This window comes from Mesocricetus auratus, unplaced genomic scaffold, assembly GCF_017639785.1.
Source record: "Mesocricetus auratus isolate SY011 unplaced genomic scaffold, BCM_Maur_2.0 Super-Scaffold_100001, whole genome shotgun sequence".
NCBI classification, from domain to species: domain Eukaryota; kingdom Metazoa; phylum Chordata; class Mammalia; order Rodentia; family Cricetidae; genus Mesocricetus; species Mesocricetus auratus.
Genome location: NW_024429187.1, coordinates 1,910,857 through 1,938,020, shown reverse-complemented (window position 1 = coordinate 1,938,020; position 27,164 = coordinate 1,910,857). Strand labels below are relative to the sequence as shown.

Below are 27,164 nucleotides of genomic sequence, written 5' to 3'. Positions count from 1 at the left end.
AGTGGAACAAGTAAATAAAGGGATAATCAACTACACCAGAATTAGCATACTATTAATTATCATTTTAATAATGTTTTTTGTTGGTTTGGTCATTCTTGGTTTATCTTTAAAAGAGTTTGTTGATAGGAGTGCCAAGATGGAGGCCTTAGAAAAACATTTTAAAGTGGATCATGAAGATAATCAAAACCAGACTAAGGAATTTAATGGAGAATCAAGTTCAGCATTGAATTATGAAGTTAAAGTTGATCAGTCTAAGTTCTTGTGAAAAGCAACCTTAATATATCTAGTAACCTTACAGGAAGTGACAAATGATAGAGGTACTTCGAAAGCTTATTGGTTACCTGTGACATTGTTAGATTTGGGGAAATTTAAGGAAGTAGTAGTCTCATGTGGCATGCATTCACCATTTGTGAAGCAGATGATAAACACATGGTTTGATTGTAACAGAGTTATCCATATAGAGTGGATGGATTTGATTAATGTTGTTTTAGAGCCTGGACTAAAGTTACAATGGACTTCCTAGTTCAGAGACTATTGAAAAACAGACTAAAGCAAAAGGTATAGATATCTCTCAAGATCAAATTCTTGGAGAAAGAGATTATGCAAGTTTAGAAAGGCAATGTCTATATGATGATCATCTCTTGGGTTAATGCTGTACATCAACTTTGAATGCTTGGGATAGAATTGGAGAAACAGGAAAGAAAATTGAGTCATTTACAAAAGTTATACAGGGTCCAAAGGAAACCTTCACTAATTTCTTACAAAGACTGTCATCAGCAGTAAATAGAATGATATCAGACACAGAAGCTAGACAAATAGTAGTTGATTCTAGAGCTTTTCAAAATACTAATGACCAATGTAAAATGATCATTAGGCCTTAAAAAGCAAGGTCAGTGCCTTTGGAGGATTGGATCTGAGATAGAATTAATATTGAAGTTCATGATCATTATTATGATGCATATATAGGAGACGTGATTTCAAGAGGTTTGAAGAAAAATAGAAGTGTCAAATGTTTTAATTGTGGCAGACAAGGTCACCTTAAAAGTGACTGTAAACAGGGCATTCATAGAAACAAGGCTTTTTATGAACATAATTAAAAAAGAATGCCCTCCCTTCTGGATTATGCAGAAGGTGTGACATGCAGGCACTGGACTAAAGAATGTAGGTCAACAAAAGACATTCAAGATAATCCTTTGCCTTCAGGAAATGCCATGAGGAGCCTCTTGAAAGCCCCCATGCTAAAATCTGTTCAGTCATTTTCTGGAAACTGTTACCATGGAAATTCCTTCCCTGAGCAATTAAATAACCTTTATGCTTTTGTGAAAACCATACTGCTCTGGATGATAGAGGAGCTTTAGCAGAAAGACAAAGATTTCAAGATAAACCATGAATCAAAATTGACAGATTAGATTTGGAAACTCCCCAAAGTTAGGGTTTGGAAACAGTTTTGATTTTCTTTTTTCTGGATAAGAGAAATGTAGTGATATATTATTAATGATTTAATAAAGCTTACATGATTCGTACAGTATGCAAAGCCAATTATAGTAGTTAGCTACAGAAGCTAGGCAATGGTGATACACAGCTTTAATACCAGAACAAAGAATTAAGAGGTAGACAGATCTCTGTTATTCCAAGGTGACAATGACGACAGGAAATATTCATTGAGTCTTAAAAGATACAGTCCACACAAAGGAGATCACAGCACATGGGATCACATGGTTCAAAAAATCCATTGTTATAGAGACCAGGCAAGTATAGTAACAGTGGAACACTGGCAACTGGCAACTGGATTATGTACAAATGAGAAGGGAAGCCTCATGGGAGAATCCATAAAAGAGTGAGTACTGATGATGCTGTGAGTTGCATTGTTGTCAACCCTGAAATTCCATGCTCAAACATACCCAAAAAGAAAGACAACAATGACAATTTGTATGCTGACCATTTTATTAAGGTAGTAAAGTTATAGTTCTGATCCTGATGGTCCAATAGAAGAATGTAGTGAGGGAGTTATCTTCTTACTTCCTGAAATAAACAAATCATGAAGGCAGGTTACAGAGAGGACTTGGCATGTCAAAAATAAACAACAGGGATGTGTCAAAGGAAAAATTTCATGAGGTCTATGTATCCATATGAACTGATGAGTCTAAGCAAGGAGGGAGAGGACCTTAGGAAGAAAAGGGATTTTCTTTTAAAAAACAAATGAGACACAAAATAATTATGAAACACAAAATGTAGAAGTGATGTTCCTCTAAAAATAGACATTGCTTCATGAATAAGTCATTTAATAGTTACCAAAAATAATTGAAATTGGATCCAGGACTATATAATTTCTAAATATTTTGATTGGTAATTTACCATGTTCTAAGAAATAAAGGAGTCTGGCATTTATTCAGGATGATAAATGTAAGTCATACCTGTCATTGAATTTTAGTTTACTGAGGACCAAAGGCCTGGGAGCATTCCGGTGGTCTGAATCATTACAAAGATTGAGGTGGTCCTTGCTTGTTTCCAGACTGAGGGCCTTGGTTCTGCTGTGTGCCTCCCTGTGGGGATGGGTCTTGCTGGTTTCCAGACTGAGGACCTTGGATCTGCTGTGTGCCTCCCTGTGGGGATGCACCTTGATGGTTTCCAGGCTGAGGGCCTTGGTTCTGCTGTGGACCTCCTTGGGCGGATGGGCCTTGCTGGTTTCCAGGCTGAGAACCTTGGATCTGCTGTGGGCCTCCTTGTGCAGATGGGCCTTGCTGGTTTCCAGGCTGAGAACCTTGGATCTGCTGCGGGTCTCCTTGTGTGGATGGCCGTTGCTTGTTTCCAGGCTGAGAACCTTGGATCTGCTGTGGACCTCCCTGTGGGGATGGGCCCTGATGGTTTCCAGGCTGAGAACCTTGGATCTGCTGCAGGCCTCCTTGTGTGGATGGGCCTTGCTGGTTTACAGGCTGAGAACCTTGGATCTGCTGTGGGCCTCCTTGTGTGGATGGGCCTTGCTGGTTTCCAGGCTGAGAACCTTGGATCTGCTGCAGGCCTCCTTGTGTGGATGGGCTTTGCTGGTTTCCAGGCTGAGAACCTTGGATCTTCTGCAGGCCTCCTTGTGCGGATGGGCCTTGCTGGTTTCCAGGCTGAGAACCTTGGATCTGCTGTGGGCCTCCTTGTGTGGATGGGCCTTGCTGGTTTCCAGGCTGAGAACCTTGGATCTGCTGCAGGCCTCCTTGTGTGGATGGGCTTTGCTGGTTTCCAGGCTGAGAACTTTGGATCTGCTGTGGGCCTCCCTGCTGGGATGGGCCTTGCTGGTTTCCAGGATGAGGGCCTTGGATCTGCTGTGGACCTCCCTGTGGGGATGGACCTTGCTGATTTCCAGGCTGAGGACCTATGTTCTGCTGGCGGCCTCCCTGTGGGGTTAGGCCTTGCTGGTTTACAGGGTGAGGGATTTGGTTCTGCTGTGGACTTCCCTGTGGGGGTGGGCTTTGCAGGTTCCCAGGCTGAGCATGGCCACCTTGCTGTTGGTTTCCTCCTTTTGGAGGTCCATGTCTTTGTGGAAGTCCTTGATGAGGTGGTCTCTGATTGAGGATCTGCTTTAGGCTCTGAAAACCTGAATGAGTAAAGCAAATCATAGATAAGATTAGTACCAGCTAATTTTCTTCTCCTTTACCTCAATGGCTTTTTCACATAGCATATTTTCCAGGAAACTCCCATTCAACAGCAGCCTCGCTTATGTTTTCCTGAAGAGTTCTTGTTAATCTGTGTATTTGATGACATATATGTATTCATGATATAGATTCCAGAATAAGTCCACAGATTATTCAGAATCAGTTTAATCAGTTTCCTTAAATAAATGTAAAACAAAGAAATGAACTCACACATGCTAAGTTCCCTTTCATGTTATATTTTATGATACAACTGTTTGGTTTTTGGTTTGGTTTTGTGACCCCTAATCAAGGAGCTCATTTTTGTGTTAAAACTCAAGCAACTCATTCATAAGTCTTGGCTCAGAGTGTAGAATAGTAGCAATGGGAAGAAAAAGACAAAAGTAGCATTCCACACAGTATTCACTGAGTGAATTCAAGAGAGGTTATCAGTTATGGATTCAATACACTATCTGAATACACAATCAGATAGAAACATTCACATTTGTGCATTTTTCTTGCTACCATAAAACACTGCCATTGAGGAAACATGGAGATGGACTAAGCTATTGAGGTAGTCTTGGTATGTAGAAGAGTCATAATCAGGCACTTCATCCAAGTTCTGTCTGTAGCAACCACTCCTGCTACAAGAAGTCCCAGAAAAGACCTTCAGAGAGATATTCAATCAACAAGAGTTTTTTTTCTAGCATTAAGGGAAGAGTCCTCAGATACCATGGCAAAACAGCCACCTGTAGACTAGCTCACAGGCTTCTTTTAAGCAAGGTTAGGGGAATTTCAGGAAAGAGAGGTTAATCTGGGTGTTGAGGTAGGTTTAAATAAAAAGTCTCCCAGTCTTTATTGGATTGTTTTCTGGTTTTAGAGGTTAGGGACTTTCCAGTGGCAGAGTAGAAAAAAAACTATCTTCAGCTAACAGAAGGTTGTGGGGCAACTGCTGATTGGTTGTCCCTGAGTCTTTCTGAGAAAAGGTCCTTCAGTTCCAGTAAACTGAATCTGAGGCCTAGTTTCTGACCATGCTCTTAGGAGCCGATCCTCTTGTTTGTTTGACCCTCTGATTACGAAAAGGCAAATTCCTCCTACTTTGAGTGTGCCAGACCTCTAGTTTATTCACATTATTGCCCTCCCTGGTAATAGTCCTTACTATCAAGGTTGGGGAATGTTTGTAACTTTGGGAAACCTGAATTCATTAATTAGTAAAAACAGAAGTGACAGGCATTGTATAATTAAAATATACTTACTACATACAGAAAAGGAGTTTGATGATGTGTTGATATTAGTGAGGAAGGGTATTTACAGAAATCATTGGGATATAAAGCAAGGATATGATCAAAAATGAGGTCACTAAAGCAACATCCTACAGGTAACAACTGATTTTAGCCACACTCTGTATATCCCCTAAGGGAACTTTTAGCCACTGACTGTTACGCTGATTGTCAACCACTAACTCATAACATAAAATTCCCCTTTGGTCCTTCCTCTTTTACCTAGAATTTTATTGTTTATTCTAATAACACACACATGTCAATATTCATATACATAGATATCTATGATATGTGTGTGAGATATAAGTAATATACATGTTCAGTAACTTAAAATAGTACTGTCTTTATATCTTCTTTATTTAATAACTTCTTATTTTATATTCCCATGTTTTCTCAAACAACAATAAGAATCTTTTTTTGCAAATCTTTACACTCACAACTGATGACACATTGAAATATTCCATAAGAGTAGGGAAAAAGGAGACCTGAGAGGATGACTCCATTTCTCTGTCCACAATTTTATTGTTTAATTTCCTGTACTTAAATTGCTGTGGCCTGTGTTTCTCTCTGTCATTTTTCTCCTAAACACACAGTACAGCAAGGCTACTGGCATCTTCAGTGTATTTTAACTACCAGTGTCTTCAAAACTGAGGCTTTCCTATTCCTATATACTCTGTGGTTCCATTTATCTCTCATCTCCTGTCCTCCCTCCTGTCTCTCTTGTCCCCTCCAATGTTGTCTCCTGCTCTTTAAGCAGAATCACAGCACCCATACTCATATTTTCTTACCTTCTCCTTGTCTCTGAGCAGAGCTCAGGGCTAACAAGACTACTGTGAGCAGGACCACCAGCATCTTGGAGGAGGCTCTGGAGTTGTTCCCAAGTCTGTTCTGGAAGAAGCAAGGCAACTGTCTTTATAAGGAGGAGCAGAAGAATGGTGCCATTGAATTTCACTCTATGATATTCTGTTCTTAAAAAAGCAGGAAATCTTGCAACCATAACGCTATACTGGGACTTTTGCCCAGCAGGATGAGGTAGGGAAGAGGTGCCAAGTGTCCCCTTTTGAAATGGTAGAATAGATGATTAGATTAAAATGGAAAGGATTCATATGCAAGGGAATAGCACAGATATTAAAGTTGAAAGGCTCTCATTATATGAATCTCATTTTATATGATGAGTATTTTCTGTACACCATTGTGCATTTGGGGGTAGGAGCAGTGTGTGCACACAAGTATTTATATTGTCAGCAATGAGAAGATGGTAACTGTCTCTCATCAGTATTATGGCTGAAACTGTACCATTATATGTATAACACATAAAGGGCTATATGTTATATTTAGTTAACAGTGATGGTGGTGAGGCATTTCTTACACAAATTTGAATTAATTAGGAGATCACACTTGGAATTCCTAGACTGCTAGGCCTCAGCACGACTTCCCAACATTTTCTTGATCTGACCCTATAACAGGAACATTGGTCAGTAATCCACAAGACTTAAAACACCACTAAAATCCCACCAGAAGTGGCCACAGAACCATGAATATGTAATTCCTTGATGAGTCATGCTACCATTTTATATTTATAAGATCTGTACAAAGTTCCATTGTCCAAAGTATTCTCTCCAAATTACTAAAGGCCACAGTTACAGAGTTGAGCAAGGCAGCCTTATTATTTCCCTCAAAGATTCAACTGCATACATTCACATTTTTTCAAAATCAGTGATAGCCTGGGTCCTCAGGGTAACTTATATCACAGATTATGTATGATTTTCTGATAGCTTTTTCCATTTTCTTTGAAATTAGAAACAAGCTTGTTTTACATGTCAATCCCAGTTCTCTCTCCCTCCCCCTCTTTGTCTGCCCCCCAACAACCCCCCTTTCCCCATCCCCTTTCTGCTTCCCAGGGAGGGTAAGTCCTCCCATGATGGATCTCCAAAGTCTATCATATCATTTTGAGCAGGGCCTAGACCCTTCCTCTATAAGGAATAGGCTCCCAGAGTCCATTCATATACTAGGGATGATTACTGATCCATTACCAGAGGCCCCATAGATTAACCAGACCTCCAAACTGACGTCCTGGTTCAAGGGGTCTAGAACAGTCTTATGCTGGTTTCCCAGCTATCAGTCTGGTGTCCATGAGCTGGATCTTGTGGTAGACTGATTGCCATTTTCCTGAGTAACTGCCATACTGATTTCCAATGTGGCTGTACGAGTTTGCACTCCCATCAGCACATCCTCTCCAGCATAAACTGTCATCGGTGTTTTTGATTTTAGCCATTCTGACAGTAGTTTGATGGCATCTCAGAACAGTTTTGGTTAGCATTTCCCTGACAGCTAAGGAAACTGAGCAGTTTCTTATGTGTATCTCAGCCATTTTAGAATCCTCTCTTGAGAATTCTCTATTTAGTTTTGTACCCAACTATTTAATTGGATTATTTGGTGTTTTGGTGACTAGCTTCTTGAGTTCTTTGTATATTCTGGATATTAGCCCTCTGTCAGATATGGGGTTGGTGAGTATCTTTTCCCATTCTGTGAACTGTCATTTTGAGTATCACATCTCAAGATTCTCTTTCTGAACACTTTTTCTTCATATTTTGTGTTATAATTTGCTCCTCTTTATTGTTTTTACTCTTAAACTTGGACATTTTTCAGTCATTAGAAAAGAACTTGTCTAATTCTGTGATCTGATTAAACATATACAAAATATATGCTTCATAAGTTTCTTTCTCATTCTTTTCTTACCAACTCAAAGTCCCTATAAAATTTATTTGTGTCTTCTTTAGGTATAGCACAGGGTTTGTGGTATTTGAGGACTGTTTAATTAGAGACAGAGAAGGATATGTAATTGACAAACTTAAATTGGGCCCATTGTGCATTTGGGGCCACTGGACTCTATGCTATGTATGTGAATTACAGTCTTTTCTTTTCCACCTGATTGTGGTGAACAATACAGAAAAGGTCCATCAAAAATGGGCTATAGATGCTACATGATATGTGACTTTTTCAAGATGACCAGTATCACAGTTACATTTCTAGGATAATTACATCTATACTCTAGTTTTTTTTGAAGTTCACCATCCTTTCGTGGTTATGCTAAAAGCATAGCTGTTTTCCTTGCTTTCATGGGATTTCTGGGAAAAATGAGTTTCTTCCTCATGACAGGTCTCTCTTTATAAACACACTATGTCCTATATCTTCCCTAGAAACCATAGAGCAAGATAGTCTGAAGATAATATGTCCTGTCCAGGAAGTCACAGATATGGAACATAGTTAAGATACATGTGATGTGTTAGTACCCAGTATTGACATTCTTGGTAAAAGTCAGTCTTATAATTGAATTTTTGCATCCTGGAACACAGTAGTTGTTTCTTCCAAATATCACTCTGTTCAGGACATTTCCTTGACCTTCTTAGTGTCAGCAGTGTGTGAAAGACATTAGTATATAATGAAAAGAAAAATATCATCACATACCACAGAGGCAAAAATCTAGAAGAACTGAGATCTTAAAGCCATGAGAACTATAGCAGACTTGATTATACATAGTAAAATTTTGAAGCACATTTATGTAACGTTGCCTCTCTGTATATACATACATATGTGCATACATACATGTTCTAAATTCACAGCATATATCTAAATTCACTGTGAATTTATATATATATATTGTATATGTATGCACATATGTATGTATATACAGAGAGGCAACATTACATAAAATATCTAAAGAGTCTACTAATTTAGAATTTGTAATTTCTTTATCCGAATCCTTGTATATCAGTTCAATATTGACACTGAGTAAAAGCTGGAATCCCTTTGGCATAAACAGAGCATATTTGCACATAAGTTTTTCCTCTACGTGTCCAAGAACAATATTACATGGAAGACCACTTCCTCAAAGACCCTTTTCCTTGCCTTGCTTCTCTTTGCTTATATGATGTTTGCCCACTGCTCATGTGGGGCTGTGTTATCTAGTGCCCTTTCCTTATAAGACGCAGCCAATTGGAAGTAACTGGCTAATAAATGATCCATGTCTTTCACGCTTTAACAAGTTACATTTGTTCTTTGAAAGTTTGATTCATGTATATAACACAGTCTGATGATGCTTATTTATGACTTTTTTTCCAGTTTCCTTCCACCCCTGTGAAATCTCCTCCTTCCTACAAGCCCCTTCTTAGGTTCATGTCTTTTTTCATTATCTTCTGTTATTCACTGAGCTTCACCATGTATTCTTTTGCCTTTTGGTGCAGAACTATCCACTTGATCCTGGTGGACTCTCTAGGAAACAAACAACTGAAGAGAGTAAACCCCATTTGCCTGGCATCTACCAATATCCACTGAAATTGTAGCATCTCTGATTACCTGTGGAAGGTTTTCGCAAGATTAATCCAACTCAAAATGCATAGGGGAGGTTGAAATGTACCACTCTTTATCAGTGATGACTGCTAAGTGAGGGGAAGTCAGATTTCTTTAGGAGTGTGACTACTGGTAAGTTGACTATTTTCTAGGGGATGACCTCACACCTATTAGAATATAGGCAACACCCATTGAATCTAATGGAATATAAGAAGTAATGTGCTGATATAATTTTTGTAAGATGCCATGTTGAGGGTCTGGAGAGAACTATATGCATGAGCATGACCTAAATATATAAATATATTCATGAATGTCTTAAAGAATAAATCAAAACCATTTCATTAAAAACATTTCACCCCATTTTCTATTGCTACAATGTTAATTTGTATAAGTCCTAGCATTTGCCCTATTCCAGGCCAACCTCTCCACCCTAGACCATTTCCAGTGTTCTGCTCTCAAAAGATACTCCAAATTAAGTTCAAAAGTCACTATGAAGTTACAAGTCATTTAAGAGAACAAGCATGACATTTGTCTCTCTGAACTGCATTATTTCATAAAATGACATTTCTCTCTCTAAGCTACAGTATTTGATAAAATGTATCAATTTCATTTTTTTCTAATGAAATTTTCCTAATTTCATTTTTCTTTAGTGATGAATAAAGTACCATTGTGCATATGCATCACATTTTCATTATTTATTCAGAAGTTGATATATGTCTAACCTGTTTCCATTTCCTAGCTATTGTGAAACAGCAGTAATGAACATGGTTATGTGTCCCTATCATAGGTAATAAAGTCCTCTGGATTTATGTGTAGTAGTATTTTAGCTGATTTGTATAGCAGATCTAATTTAAATTTCATCAGAATTTCCATTTAATTTAATCATTCTGATAATATGTTTAAGTAATCAATAGGAACACCGAGAGTAACAGAACAAATTATGTTTCATAATACATTTCAGTCATATTTCCATTAATTAGCTTTTTTTCACCAATTTTCAAAAATATAGATATTGTTTTATGATACTTATTTTTTCCAAATTACTGTAAAAATAAAACCATCTGACTCTATTTTTAGAGTGTATGACAGTATGATCATGGCAGCACACTTACTCGTTGCTGTTGATGTCACTTTTGGAAGGCTTTGTCTGTGATCAAATTTTAAAACACACTTATTTATGCTTTCCATTGCCACTGAGGAAACTTCAATAGAAAGCAGAGTACTATATGGCTTAAAATCCATTAATGCCTTCCCTTTTCCATTATAATAGGTACATTTTATCCCTTAGTCTATTAATAGCTATGTACCTTTCTTTTCCTGGAAGAGAGTCTAGCTCTCTGATTTTCTCAGGAAACAGTCTTTGTTAACTTTCCTGGCTCTGCTTTGTCTAAATCTCTACAGTTATTTTTACTAGGAATAATTTACAGCCATAATGTGGACAACCTTGAATTGAGGAGCAGTGAATTGTAGCAGGTCCTTTGATCCTAGGAGGAGTGGGGTTGTTTGAAAGAAAAATGGTTTCCATAGGGAGTGGCATGATTAAAAGGTACAGCCTTATTGGAGTAGATGTGGTCCTGTAGGAGGATACTTGTCACTGTGGAGGTATGCTTTGAGGTTTGAGGTAGTATATGCTCAAGATAGTGCCCAGTGTCATGGAACACTTCTTTTTTCCTGCAAAAATAGGGCTCTCAAATACTTTTCTAGCATCATATCTGCATGCACACTGACATGCTCCCTACAATGTTGATAATGGAGTAAACCTTTGAAACTAGAAGTAGCCATTTTAATTAAAGGCTTTTTTAAAAGAGTTGCTGTGGTCATGGTGTCTCTTCACAGAAATAGAAACCCTAACTAAGATAAGTTGGTAGCTGGAACTGGGGTACTTCTGTGATAGCCATGACCATGTTTTTGTTTGGAGGTATTTGGACTTTGGCACTTTGGGTTAGAAAAGCAGTGGCATGCTTTAATCTTCACAGACCACACTAGCAAGAGCATGGAAGACAATGGTGATGAGCATACTTTGAACTGTGGAGATCATGAAGTTTCAGAGGAGAATAATATTAGTATGTGCCCTAAGAGACTGGCCCTGTGATATTTTGGTGAAGAATATGGCTGCATTTTGCCCTCATCAAAAAATGTCTGCCTGAAGTTAAAATGAAGAGTTTTGGATTAATTCTATTGGCAGAGGAAATCTCAAAACAGACTAGTATAGATTCTGTTGTGTGGTTATTAGTGTTAACTCTGATGAAGATTTGTAATGCAAAGGAGTAATATGAGAAAACAAAAATTCAAAATGCATAGATTCATAAAAAGGGTGCCAGAAAGAGGAATAGAGCTAAATCCTATGTTCAAGGAGAAACAATGGATTAAGAAATGGAAAAAATGGGAGTGGTAACCACGGGGCAAGATCCCACTCAGCTAAATTTCGAACTTGTAAAAGGTATTAAAGAAAGACTTAAAACTGGGTGTGGTAATTTACACATTTATTCCTAGCACTAGTGAGGCAGAGATTGGCAAATCTCTGAGATTGAGACCAGTATGGTCTATAGAGCAAGTCAAAGAACAACCAAGCTTAGGTAATGAAACAAGGGATCCATGTTAGAGCCCCAGCAAGCATCAGGCCATAACAGCTTTTTCCATTTGGATCTGGAGTTAAGGATAGAAGGAATGGGCTATGGAATTTGCCTCTAAACATAAGAAAATCCATTGAGATCAGGCATGTGTCAGGGTTGTCCCTGAATGGAAGCCCAAAGAGGCCATTTCTTGATGCTGTAAAGTTGAAACCTGGATTACTTTGGAGACTCAAGGACTTTTGAGATAACAGCACTATGGGATACCTGCCAAGGAAAGCTACTAACAAGGAGTAGAAATAGCTCAGAAGAAGAAATATAATGTGGATCATTTAATGAGATTATATAACAGATAACAGTGGGATTTAAACTTGTACCAATAAAGCAATGACAATGTTAAGGGTACTGAGAGAAAAGCAACTGGTTATAATTTAGTTTTCATTGGACAAAGATAACCTAGAGCTATAAACAAGAAGAAAATCTGTACTTGATGTAACAAGAATTTCCCAGACTCATCCATTTATAGCCAGCCTGTATTCCTGCATTTAAAAAATTTGGCTCCATTTCAAATGGTTTCCTTTTCTTTTTAAAACAATATTATTTTACAGTTATCTCTCCCAACCATCTTCCCATTCACCCATCATTTCCCAACACCCCCCACGTACTCTTCAGAAAGTGTGAGGCCTCCCATGAGGAATTATCAAGTCTGTCACATCATTTGTGGTAGGATCAATGCCCTCCCCCCTGTATCTAAGATGAGCAAGGTGTCTATTCATAGGGAATGAACTCCAAAAATTCAGTCCATGCATTAGGAATAAATACTAGTTCCACTGCTAGTGACTCCATAAACTATCCTAGGCCCCCAAATGTCACCCACATTCAGGTGGCCTAGTTTGGTTTTATGCAGGTTCCCCAGCTGTTAGTCTGGAGTGTTATGGGATTTCCTGCCTGGTTCTGCAGCCGCCTTGCCAGAAATGAACACACAGATGCTATATTAATTATGAAACTGTTGGCTGGTGGCTTCAGCTTCTTATTGGCGAGCTCTGTCTTAATTATTAACACATAACTACTAATCTATGTATTTCTACATGGTCTTATCTTACTGGAGAATATCTGACTTGAGTCCTCTCATCCTGGACTCACATTATGATTCATTTCTGCCTACATTTCCCAGAATTCTCCTTGTCTGGTAGTCCCAGCTATCCTGCTGCCTGGCCAATCAGTGTTTTTTACTCATCTACCAATAAGAGAAACATATACAGAATAATATCTCCTATCACTGGAGTCAGTGAGCTCCCACTTGCTTGGACCAGCTATTTCTGTGGGTTTCCCCAACATGGTCTTGGCCCCTTTGCACACATTACCACTCCTCCTCCTGTAGAACTGGACTCCAGGAGTGCAGCCCAGTGCATACTTGTGGATCTCTGTATCTACTTCCATCAGTTACTGGATGAAGGCTCTAAGATTGCAATTAAGGTAGTCATTAATCTAATTATAGGGAAAAGGCAGCTAAGGTACCCTCTCTATTATTGCTTAGATTCTTTGTTGCGGTCATCCTTGTGGATTCTTGGGAATTTCTCTAGTGCTAGGCTTCAACTTATCTCTACGATGTTTCCTCCTGTCAAGGTATCTCTTTCCTTATTCTCTCTCTCTCTCTCTCTCTCTCTCTCTCTCTCTCTCTCTCTCTCTCTCTCTCTCTCTGTCCTTCCCCAGCTCAACTTTTCTGAACCCTCATGTTCTCACCCCCCTCCCCTTATCTCCTCCCCACTCTCCTAACATCCTCCCCTCTTCCTACAAGCTCCCAGTTTACTCAGGATATCTTGTCTACTTCCTTTTCTTGGAGTTTCCATGTATGTCTATCTTAGGGTCTTCCTTATTCCCTGGCTTCTCTGGAGTTGTGGACTGTAGGCTGGTTATAATTTTCTTTATGTATGATATTGTTCAAATATGTTCAAAGCAGCATTATTCATAATAACCAGTACCTGGAAGCAACCTAGATGTCCCTTTAACCAAAGAATGGATAAGGAAAATTTTGTACATATACACAAAGAAGTACTACTCAGTGATAAAAAGCAATGACATCATCTTGAAATTTGGAAGTATGTAGGAAGCATTTACTGTGCTTTGGGGCTACAACACTTCACAATTATACGGGCGAATGGTTAAGGACTTAAATGAAGACAAAGACTGGCTCATTCTTGCAAGGAAAATGGCATTGATTTTAATAAGAGCAGAGCATTAAATACCAATAGAAGGCATGGTGGAAAACTACCAAGGTCTACTAAGGTCAGGAGCTCACATCCCCAGAGTCCTCTGGTAAAGGAGGGGCAAACAGCAGGAACTTGAATTTAGACGGTAAAGATGGGCAGAAAACAGGAATTTGCATTCAGAATATACTGGGAGGAGGGGGCAAGAGGTATTTTGCTAGAAGCTTCTAGTTACAAGCTGGTCAGTAGACCCCCATGTGGGAAGGGTGAAACAGAGGTGAATGGATGGCACTAGAAGAAATCATACTGAGGAGATAACCCAAACACAGATAGACAAATAAAGTATATACTCACTTATAAGTGGATATTAGTTATAAAACAAATCTTTTTAGATTGACAATTTTTGGCCCTGGAAAATGTTCTTTAGGAACTCAGTGCCCACATAAGCAAAGTCAACTATGAAATCAACAATATGTGTGAAGAGTTGCTAAAACAGTAGTTATGCAGTATGGAATCTGTGAGAGACAAACAGAATTATCAACAGCCCCAGATTCTTAAAGTCTATACCAATTGTCAACTGTTTCTTAGGAGTCAATGAAGTTAGTGTTGTGTAACCTGCTTTCTTGATAACTTCTAAAAGTATCTCCCCCAGGTAGGTCTATGTGTTTCTGTCTCTGTCACTCTCTCTGTCTCTCTCTCTCTCTCTCATGTGTGTGTGTGTGTGTGTGTGTGTGTGTGTGTGTGTGTGTGTGTGTGTGTTCCAAGAATGGCTGTAGGGTCTCTGGTATTGGAAATTACTGGCAGATCAATTTCATGGGAATATTTCTGGTTACGCAGGGTCCGTTGACCTTCTCAGGGCCATGTGCATTGTTTTCTTCCATCTTTTCTCCTGTTTTTTTTTTCAGGCCAGACGACCTTTGCAGCTGAGAAAATCATTTTTCCTCCATTGGCTTGTAGGAGGGCAGCTGAGTTTCATTCATAGGACAGGGTCTCAGTCACAGGAGACAAACTCATCACTGTATACCATATGGCTGGTTCTATTAAAGACTGAAAATCCTGAATTTAAATGAGAGAGCTTTGAATATACAGTTCTTCAAACAAGGGCAAATAATTTGGAAAATGTGAGATTATTAGATTTTGTTTCTCAAAAAACAGTTTGTTTTTTTCATTCTGGTTTGTTCTAGCCATTGTCTCATGATGGTGAAGACACTGTATAGCAGCAATCTCCCAAATGCCTTTTTGATTTCGGACTGAGGGAGGCTGTCACAGAACTGGAGTGCATTGCAGAGACAGTCAATATTGGAGATTTCTCTTTGTATCTGGAGATCTCTCAGGTGAAGACAACAGTCTCCACTGTAGAAGAACCTCCTGGTGAAAGTAGACCATGTGGCTCTGGAACATCTTTGCCAGTTCATTATTGTCTGCCTCTCTTTTGACCAGAGTTTACTGAATTTGAACTGAATGAAATTATTCATATCCTATTCAGTACTGGATTGTTCAAGTGGGAGCTTCTTCTCTGAGGAGCCTCCATGAACAGATTTTCCTCTTTGTGAACCACACTATCTTAATAACTTAAATTGATAAAAATCAACTTGTTTGCTGTCTGAATTTTCTTCTCTGTGGATTCAGTTAAAGAGTTTATTCATAAACAACAGTTCCCAGGAATCAGTACATTTTGTCTTCTAACACATTTTACAATTTGGAAAGCAGTGACGGATCACAGATACATTTCAGGCAAAATCCATGAGCCTGTTGATTATTGGTAGAAGTTAGGTCTGGGAATGGAAATTTGAAGATTTTGGGAAGACCCCAGTCACTGCCTTTGTAGAATTCTTCCACTGAGGTAGCACTGGAAACTTGGCGATTCTTTTGTTTCTTGGCCCTAGAGTGTAGAGCCAACCACCACTATGCCATGACATAAGCTGTCTTGTGGTGTAACTTTTGCTTACACAGACAAAAATGGTTACAGATCCAGATGAAAACATCTCTAAATAGGTTACAATAAGTTTAAAATGTACTTAGGATTAAGAAAAAAAGAGAAAGTATATAGATGACCATAACATAGTTTAAAATTTTTTAAAAAGAGTAAAATAATATAAAGAAAAAGACCACATGAAAAAAAATACACAGGGAGTCTTGATCCTATATGCTATTGTGTTGTCTTTGAATTTTTTGATTTCTGAAGAAGAAACAATAGCTATTAAGAAACATTGGATTACAAAAGCTGCTGGATTAAACCAGCCTATATATCTTATAAAGGCCTTGACTTCAAAATATAAATCAAAACTAATATTTCTTTGGGGAAGAGGTTTTGCTTTTGTTCTCCCAGAAAACAAAAAGCAGTTGATGCAGTTAGGGTTAAAATGAATTGTGTTTGAATGGGGAAGACCCCATGAAAATCCTGCCTATAGACATTATTAAAAAAATAAAAAAACACCCTCCAAAACACACAATGAATATCTTACCTACTGAAACATAAAACAAAACATTGTCTTTAAGTAATTTGTGCAAACTGCAATTCCATACTTGTGTGAATATAGATATGTATATTACATTTAAAAGTTCATATGTTTACAGAATAAAAGGGATCACACCAATAAAAACAGATGGCTCAGGTGATCCAATGTCTTGGAGCTCCTCTTTTATGGTTTCCTCAGGGCTCTGCATCAACAGCTTTGAGGTTGTGACCTAGAGTGTCACGTCACACAAAGTATTCCTGCTGGGATTTGTCCATTATCCTGATTTTCTAACGGTCTCTCAAAGATGTCAGCACCCCCAAACAACAACAACAACAAAATAGTGTAGAAAAAATAATGCCTTGATGCTGCAACGATAAACAGCACGCTTATTGAAAGTATAGGTAAGTATTTATTGTAGAAATTACTCACAAGAGAAAAGCAAGCAACCCAGATGAGTGGAGTATTTTTTTTGCCACTGCTCTGGAAGCCAAACAGAGGGCAAGAGGTTTTGCTGCTCAGTTTTTTAGTCCTTCCTCCTTATATGCCCCTAGCCAGGCCCAAAAATGGGCCTGACTAGTGACATAGTTCACCGCCTACCTCCATAAACGTCTTTAGTCATGCCTAAAGTGGGTGTGGTTAGCTTTGTGGTAAACCACCCTTTTACTACCTCATCTGTATGCGCCTCTAATATGCCACATGGTTAATGGCGGAGTGCTAAATTTCCCCCTACAATGCCCCAATCACTAAGAGATTTGTTATGGGTGTTTGTCATCATTAGGCAGGGTTAGTTACCAGTTATTATTGGTAATGTTTAAAAAATGTAAGATTGAGCAAAGGATATTAGATCGAGGGATCTCATTCTGAAAAGAAAATAAGGAGGGGGCTATAGAAATGACAGAAAAAACAGGTTAGATTATTAAATCTACTTTTAAACTACAAAAGCAACTACTAGTCTTAAATATTTACTTTGGTTTGTATTTTTGTATGTCAATACAAATTTAAGGATATTTTCGTTATACTGTATGTGTGTTTCAAATCTTTCTGGGGGTATTGTGCTTATGAAGCTCATTAAAAATGCAATATATAATTAAGAAATAGATGTTGGCAGTTTTTCATCTATAATAAAGAAACCAATAGTCAGTTATATTAGGTATGCTTTCAAGGTTAAACAGATATGTTTACACAGATGGTCTTCAAATACTTCAGAGATGTACAGAATATGGTATTTAAAATGTTTAATAACCTTGATGCTTTCCATGATCATGAGGCACACTTGATCCTGACAGTACCAACTACCTTCAGGGAAGATAATGGGAATCAAAACAACTCCATATATAGTTTATTTTTTGTGGATAAAGCTAGCCACTTGGACAAGAAACTACTAATACCTTAACTACTGGCAATATGGTGTCCAAATTAGACAAACAGAACACAAAAGAAATTGACTACCAAACTTTGCCAAGACAAAGTAGGAAAGTTCTTCAAAATTCCTTGATTCTCAGAAATATCTGGCAGATATATTAGGGCTATAGGCCAAAGATATATGCCCCAATATTGAAGAGGAACTTTGGGTGATTGTCCAGGCATCCAAATGTCCCTATCTAGTTAATTTTACATCCTTCTGGGGTCTTTGATGGAGTTAGACTTATAGCTTTCCTTAATGATGATAAAAGGTAAATTCGATATAAAAATTTGAACTCACTAACATTGTTGGGTCCCAGCCCCCACAGGGTCTCTGAGTTGTTTTTCAGTTGATGGCCACAGGTGCATCCTGTTTCCCAATCCTGGTTTACTGTCCCTGCATTGCCCCACTGACATCAACATCTAGCACGAGGAAAACACTGGCTCTTACACCTGGGGTTTTTCCACTGTCCTGTAAGCCTATATATATAAAGCTCCTCCCTCCCCCCCCTCTCTCTCTCTTTCTGTGTGTGTGTGTGTGTGTGTGACAGAGAGAGAGAGAGAGAGAGAGAGAGAGAGAGAGAGAGAGAGAGAGAGAGAGAGATTGGCACTTGCAATAAAGACATACACACACGCATTCTCCTGGCAATAAAGGCGGCAGACACATTCTGTTAGCACAAACAGTTGAATTTCTAGTCTTTCTTTTCCCAATCCCTCAGACTTGTCCATGGTGCAGATGCCACGTAAGACAAATAATAGAATATTTTCTCCAAGTTTGACAAATACAAAGGGGCTGCATACTGTAACTGTAATTATTACTTGATAACTGTTTTGTGGTATATAATTTTACTATGTTTAAATTAAAATCTTCCTTCCTTTTTAACCAGACAAAAGTAGGAAATTGCTGTTGAATAATCTTTTCTGCACACCGTGAAGATGTGTTGTTCTTATTGGCTTAATAACAAGATAACCGGCCAATAGCTACTCAGGAAAAGATTAGGTGGGCAAACCAGACTGAAAGAATTCAGGAAAAGAACAGTGGGGTTTCCAGGAGATGCAGAGAGAAGCAAGATGAACTTGCCATTCTGCACAAGGGTACTGACTAGTGTAGTATGTAGATTTAAAAATATGGGTTAATTTAAATTGCAAGAGATACTTAGTAACATGCCTAAACTATCACCCAAACATTTATAAATAAAATGTGTTTGTGTGTTTATTTGGGAATTAGCTGCTGGTAAAAAACAAAAACAAAATCTTTGATGAATGCTGGAGCGAACACAGCCTGATTCACTGCAAGCTGCCTTGCCTCCAGTAACCTGGCTTCAGGAAGCAGAGCCTCTGATAGCAGAGGACAAAGTCATCTAGGACCTGTTTTAGTGTGCTGGTGTTAGCATGGGGTCTGGGGCTACAGAGACAAGACCTGACTTGTATTCCTATACATAAAGAACGTACAGAAATTATATAAAAAGCAGTGCTTGGATATTAAGTTTACCAAAACTGTTTTAAAAAATTAACAAAAGAAATAGGGAACATATGGGTCCACCGGGAAGCACTACTGAAGATTGTGCACACAGAACATGTCATCATGGCCAACCACTGGAATGCAAGGAGAAAGTGTTCATATATCTCCCACCTTTCTGTTGGCCTTGTAGTCTCCAAACCTATTGTGTCTGCTGGCCTGGACTGTAAATTATTATGGGAGTCATTGGAAAACAAGAGCTATCAGATGTATATTACTTGTTGGGCCCATAATATAAGCCTGGTGAATGCCGAAGAGCTTCCTCACACAGCAATGACCTTGAGACTTGCTGAAGGCCAACTCATGGCTTCACGGAGTCTCACTTAGTTGATGGTTTTTGGTCATAGGTATTCTTTATCACCTCTGTTCATAACTGATATTTTCTTTTGTGATACATTAATCTCTTTCACAATTTGCTGACATTGAAGAAGCTCAGGAAAATAGCACTAACAATGTGATATGTAGTAGAATTAGTATAGGGCAAAATGACTTATCTCTAGATGTCAATTTAATACCCACTCACAGGTAAGCATGCTCCTCCTTCTGCTCCTTCTATCTTATATGAAGGTTAACTGCAACTAAGTATGTGGGTGACTCGTATCCTGTACTTTGCCCACACATTGTCTCAAGAATCAGAGACAGTTCTGGAAATAAACTGAAGGAACCTCCAGGACCAAGAAAATAACCCTACACCCAATCAAGCAAAATACCAATAGCTAATCAGATTTCCATAAAGCAAGGGAGAGTTGCCAAATCCTAATATATTCCCTTGCAAGACTACTCGGCCTGGCAAAACCCATACTGAGAAAGCTTTCCTGAAATCTCAGAAAGGACAAATATCAGATATACACATATGCATGTGTATATGTGTATATCTGAGTACACAGTTATCTGCAGTCAGGAATGAGTTTGGCTTTGAATTTCTGTTCTCATAGCCCATCACCATAACAAAACAAAATAATTCACAAAAACTGAAACTAATTTTGTATTTAAATGAGCAATATCATAAGTTTCAAATGAGTGAGTTGTGAAAATACCAGCTGCCTAAGCTAATAAACCTCTGTCTTATGTGAATTATATGAACTGCCTATTTGCATATATGACAAATAAACACTCAGTAAAAGGGAGCAAACTACGACAGCTGGCCAGAAATGTGGAGGCAGTTTGTTATCAAGCAAAACAACACACTGAAGAATAGAAATGATAATGATTTGGGGAGTTGTAGAAATCATCCTGTAATGTCTGGAAAATAAAGTTGGTGGCACAGTAAGAAAAGATATGGCAAAAAATGTCCAACAACTTCTCATAACAGCAGTTCGGGTTAAGACAGAGGTTGGAAATGAATTGGTATCAACATGTAGCAGAGAAATTATTCTTTGTTGAAGATCAGTCTATGAAGACAGAATATGATCAGACTACAAGTGAGAACATAAATGTAACGCGATTTAAATTTGCAGTTGATAGCCAATTGCTTAATTCTATTGTGTAATGATGTCTAATCATTGGTTACTGGCACTGACTGAAAACATTTCTTAAAAGTTAAAAGGTATAAGCTCAGTTTCATGGAGTGTTCTGGAAATGGATTTGCCTGTGGACATTTCATAAACATGAAATAGCATGAGCTTGTTAACAAATTGTGTATTTGTCTTAAGTGTTGTAGAAATCTCACAGCAATTTTGTTAACAAGGTTATAATATTTGGAAGCTAGGGAGATGGCTTAGTCACTGAAGAACTTTTCTCCTCACCATGAGAAACCAAGTTCTGGTTCCCCTAAATGCAAGGGAAAAGCCAAGTGTCAGGACAGACTGCTAAAATCACAGCAATTATGATTTGGGAGTTGGAGACACCTGTGTCTCTGCAAGCTTACAAACCAACTACAATCTCAACAAGATAGTTTCAGGCAAATGAGTTATCTAATCCTATATATGAAGTGGAAAGTTACATGTGAGTACCAAGAGCAAAAGTTAGTCTCCCTCTGTGCTTTATCATGTATGTAAAGAAATGCACACACACAGAAACATACACAAACACACACAAGCATACACACAGACAAACATACAAACACACACACACAAACACACAAACATATACACACACAAAAATACACACATATACACACCAAAACACACACACAAACACACAAACACACACATGCGCAAACACATAAGCACACATACACACATACATACACATATCCATTCAAACACACACAAACTTACACACAAACACACATACATACACACACAGACACACATAAACACACACACACACTTATCCATTCAAACACTCACACCCGAGGAATAGAATGCTTTATGGAGTATAAAGCTCTAAGTATCTCCATTTGGAAATAACAAATTAGGAAATATGAGCAGTTTCTGTGGACATGAATGAGGTTGCAGTGATTGTATGTTATCCAAACAGGAATGACATAGTTATCACACCCATAGTTACAGCATTAATGATGGCCTGTGAAAGAAAATGAGCTAAATATGAGGAATCTTCATGCTTGCAAAAATACAACAAGCATGTATATAAACTGCCTTTCAGCTACAACAAAATTCATGTAATGGCAAAACATCATAGTTATACTTCAACAACTCTTAGTCCAAGTGGCACTGCCAGGGCCTCATGTTATGCTACCTAGCAAAAGTCCTGAAGAGGAGTCAAGGATGCAGTATATGCTACTTTTTCAAATATGAGGTCACCCAGGATGGGGATCAAAGGCACCATTCTTGTGCTGTGTCTTATAAAGGCAGCTACCCCACTGCAGGAAGCACAGACTTGGACGAAACTTCAGAGCCTCTCCAAGATGCTGGTTGTTCTTTTTTCACAGCGACCTGGCTGGCCCTGAGCTCTGTTCAACACTTCAGTGAAGGTAAGAAACATGGTTGTTTGTTCAGTGAATTTGCTTGTGGGAAACAGATCACACGTCCTTCCTAGAAGATGCAGAGAGAGAAGAGGATGAGCAGAAAGGCAGGGTTGTAGAAACACAGCAAAGGTAGGGCATTTGAATCCTCATTCCACACTGAGGACTTGGATGCTGTTGCGTGCAATAGAGTTGATGGAGTGTTTGAACTAAATGATGGTAAGGAAGGGTGGGATTTGCAGATTCTCTTGCCTGTGTGTAAACAGGAAGGCTCACAGCTGGTAGTCTAGCAGTGAAGATCCTGTACTGCATTAGTCAGTGGATAATAGTCATCTTGCTTCAGTGAATGTGGGACAGAAGAAAGAAAGGATGTAAGTCCATTTCTGGGTAGGATACTCAAATAATTAATTTGAAAATCCTATCCCTTTGCTTCTCTCTTGTCCATGGAGACAATGCCTAGAAAACTGGTTGTCTGAGACGTCAAAGGGTAGTTGCAAGCATCAAGATACAATGTTTGCTACCATCAATATATGAATTAAGAGAGAATTTCCATAAAAACTAGGTGAGAATGATTATGAGGGTGATTGGCAAATGAGTAAGAGGAACTATGTAATAGCCACTGAATTGTTAATAAAAGGTAAGAAGGCATTTGTTTCATCACTAAACGTATGTCTTCTAGTGATGTATTCATAGTGTACTTCAGACTGCATACCAGAGCCATAATCAAACACCATCTATTTCAGGATTCCCCCAAGGACTCCTGGCCAACCAAAGTTTTGGGCTCCCAGGAAGGTCCATCCGAGCAAGGCCCAACCCCACAGGGAGGCCCACAGCAGAATCAAGGCCCTCAACCTAGAAACCATCAAGAACCATCCCAACAAGGAGGCCCTCAACAGAACCAAGGCCCTCAACCTGGAAACCATCAAGGCCCACCCCAACAAGGAGGCCCTCTGCAGAACCAAGGTCCTCATCTTGGAAAGCAGCAGGACCCACCCCCCACAAGGAGGCTCACAGCAAAACCAAGGCCCTCAGTCCGGAAACCAGAAAGGCCCACCCCAACAAGGAGGTATACCACAGGGACCTTCCCAGGGCCAGTATCCTCAGTAATCAAAGGTACATTGTCAGGTAGGATTTGTATTTACTCCTCATGAAACATCATAATTCCTATAGTTTTACCAACACAAGCTATACTAATTCAACTTTAAACACATTTATATTGCTTACATTGGGTTCTCATTACTATTATTATTACTATTATTTGGATATTCTATTGTTACAGTATTATTATTTGGATATTCTGCAGTGGTATAGGAAGATAATTTTTGTTTTATATAGTCTTCAACGTATTGTGCGTGTAAGGAACAACATCTATACATGCTTAACAATATGATTGTCTATTTTTCTGTGCAAAAATACAATATTCTCTGTAAATTCCGCTGCCTCCTTGAACATGCCAACAGCCAACATCAGTCTTCCTGATCATTCATTGTATCTCTGGTACACAGGATGTTAATTTAGTGCTATTAAATGTTATCTGTATTTTTGTAATGTATTCATATCAGCATATGCACAAAAAACAGAAATCAAAGTGTCAACCTAACCCTTGTAAGTATATGTCATCATCCCTCTTCACCCCCATCATTAAAGGCTATCACTCATTCTTTCAACATCCCATTAGCAACACACACAGATATTTTCTATTATTTTCACAACTGCATATTACACTTATATTAATTCAAATTTTATTTTAAAACATCTGCAATATTTCACAGAGACAGCATATGTGTGCTGATAGTTTTGGTGGTTTGGTTTTTACATTAGTGACCCATTACAATCTGTGCCTCTGTTGGCATTGATTAGCTAGTATCTTGTTAGTAAACTTTCAAGCTGGCTTCTGTGTTTCCCTAGTATAGAGTGTGTCATAGAAACCCTCTTTCTAAGTATATCTTACAATTGGTAATGAGTTTCTGAGACAGGGTTCATATAGTCTACCTTCAGACTTGCTATAAGACCAAGTATGCCCTTGAATTCCTGATCATCATACCTCTAGTCCTCAAGTGCTGTGACTATAGGCATGTGTCATAATAACTAGTTTAAGATGGAATGTTTTCATGCTAAAGCCATATAACCAATAAAATATATTTTCTTCATTTTACCAGCTATGGTTCAGACTGCATTATGGGCTAGGAGGGTAACAAGAATGAGTAAAGGGAACCTGAAAGGGAAGGGACAAACCATAGAGGAAGAGAAAAAAAGACATGGACTTCTATCTACAGGATTTTTATAGATGTTAGGAAAGATAAACTTCATCTTAGTATAACTTCATTTTGTGTTTGTTTCTGAAAATGAATAAGAAGATTATGCAACTGAAATAATGTAGCCATAATTTATCTTCTTAATACCAATAAAATCACAAGCATCTAATTTCTGATTCTTCTGTATTTATGGGTGTAAATTAGCCTGGAATTTGAATACTCTAGACACAATTTACTGGCACCCAGGACCCTGTGTCATGGATGCTTCTACCTTTGTATCTTCCCATGTGTACAATCCAGCTGTCAGATGAAAAAAATCCATCATATAAGCAATTGACTATTTTCTAAGGCAAATACTGTGTGTGTGTGTGTGTGTGTGTGTGTGTGTGTGTATTTGTGTCTGGTATATATGCATAAAAGTACATATTTTGTGTATATCTTAAATCTTCAACTGATATTCTTACTGTTTTAGAGAAAAAGAAAATACAAAATAATTGTGAAGAAAGTCTAGAAGTAGACATTCTTAATATTTTCAAATATAATTATTTTATTTTCTTAAATTATTATTGTGTTTTCTACATTATTTTACTTAGATACACTACCCTATTTCCTCCTTCATCTTTACATGTTGTCTTCCAAACTATACCCAATATTTTGTATTAAAACTACATAGATTCCATAAATTAGGCAAGATGATAGATTCTGAAGAAAAAATACTTGAAGTCCATCAAAAAAGATTTTGAGGCCTCCAATTTTTTTCTTGCCTGGGACTCCAGTAAATTTGCAAATAAATGAAGGTAATAATGCCATAACTTGGTAAAACAAGTTCTTAGTAACCACACAATTTATAGAAAAAACCCACTCTTTCTAAGCATCATTTCCTTTTACTCCAACAAATTTGACACATTTGGCATAAATAGTTCAACTTAGATAAATAAATCTCTCTCTCTCTCTTTCTCTCTACACACACACACACACACACACACACACACACATATATATGACAAAGAGAAATTCTTGTGATAATACAATAGCCTTAGGACACTTCTCATTGCTAACTTGAGTATAGTAACAATTATTACCTCATTTCAGGAAAATGTTATCAAAATTTTAACACATGTTGTGTTATGGTTTTGAATATGTTTAAGCATACTTGCTATTCTTGCAGAGAATACAGGCTTGGATCCTAGCATCCACACAGCAGAGTAAAACTGCTTGTAAGTCCAGTTCCATGGAATCTGTTGCCCTATTTCAGTCTCTGCAGACACTACATGCATGTGGTGCTCATATGCATTCAGTCGAATACTCCTATGTATAAAATAAAAGAAATAAATATTTAACAAATATGTGAGTTAGAAAAATCATAGTTAACAATGAAACGATATTGATGTTATCAAATGTTAAAGGTAAACCCATGAAATTACAAAATGTTTAAATCTCTATTATGTCAATTTTGATAAATATAATTAGACACTTAAGTATTTAATTTAGGAAAACACAAATCATAAGACACTGTGTGTATGAAATACATCATAAGCATCTTGGTTTTCAAATCTATACGTTTTTAAAGATAATATTCTTAAAATAAGACATTACTATTTCAGCCAGTATCTTCTTGTGTGCAATATTTTCTGATGTTAAGAATCAGCATTTAAACTGATTGTAGTGATATATCCACCCTGTCCACAACTGTAGCACTGACCACGCCTGTTTGGGTGTTGTCACAGGTGCAGACACAACAGAGAGTGGGTTTAGGTCTAGGGTTGGTGCACAGGTGGACTTTCTCTGGCTTCCAGTTGGGTCAGTGAGAGCATCCTGGTGTGGATCCTTGGAGAGGGAACTTCCGACAGCCGTTTGCTTCTTGTGCAAATGACATCTTCCCAAATAAAATTATATTAACCTATACTGAGCTGAGTCCCTTGAATCTTGATCTATGCATTAGTATCTGGCGCCCCACCTCCAAACCCGAACACAGGCAGGGTTGGTTGACTAGCCCACTGGAACATGCTGCAGCTAGTGGGGAGTGGGCAATTTGCCCATTGCTGGTCTGTGCTGCAGGTTCCTTATTCCTGCCTTGACCCCGCCCACTCCCCTGCTCCCTGCCCTGCTCTCCTGCTCCCCACTGGTATGTGAGCTCCCAGGGGCCAGTTTGGCAGCCACATAGGCTTCCCTGCCAGTGGTAACAGCATAGCCTCAGCAGTTTAAGCTTTGCTTTCATTGCTACTGCAATCTGCTATATAGCAGCCACTGTACTCACTGCTGAATTGTTGGGAACATGCTTCCTCTGTAGCTCCCTGCTATTTTTGCAAGCTTCACATTTTTCTTTTTCTGACAAAATTTGAGTTTGCCAAAAGTTTTGTTTAGAATTCACAGAATCTAGCAAATGAGAAACACTTCAAGCCAAAAAGAGCATCCTGTTGTCTGACTCTACTTGGCGGTACACCTCTGCCACCTTCTGGCCACAAATAGTTACTACATGTAGTTGAGATCTATAAGTTTAAAGGGAACACCAATGTTCTAGGATAAGGATGTCACTGAAGGCAATTACTCCATTCTTTGTATTTTAAGCTAATAATAATAAATAAAATTAACTGCTCCATACAAATGGTGGACAATCTTACAATCCAAAATGTTAGGAAG

At 38.3% G+C, this 27,164-nt stretch overlaps 1 protein-coding gene across 1 annotated transcript in view; it reads right to left on the bottom strand.

Annotated features, from left to right (window-relative positions):
• Positions 1–1,931: 1,931 nt before the first annotated feature.
• The window catches only part of LOC101844292 (basic salivary proline-rich protein 2-like), a 34,120-nt gene continuing 8,887 nt past the window's right edge, over positions 1,932–27,164 (bottom strand). The window contains exons 2-4 of the mRNA XM_040743697.1: positions 5,686–5,785; positions 2,415–3,583; positions 1,932–2,022 (exon numbers count right to left, since the gene is read on the bottom strand). Of these exons, the coding sequence (XP_040599631.1) occupies positions 2,478–3,583; positions 5,686–5,785 (1,206 nt within the window). The 3' untranslated portion in view covers positions 1,932–2,022; positions 2,415–2,477. The remainder of the gene's footprint in view (positions 2,023–2,414; positions 3,584–5,685; positions 5,786–27,164) is intronic.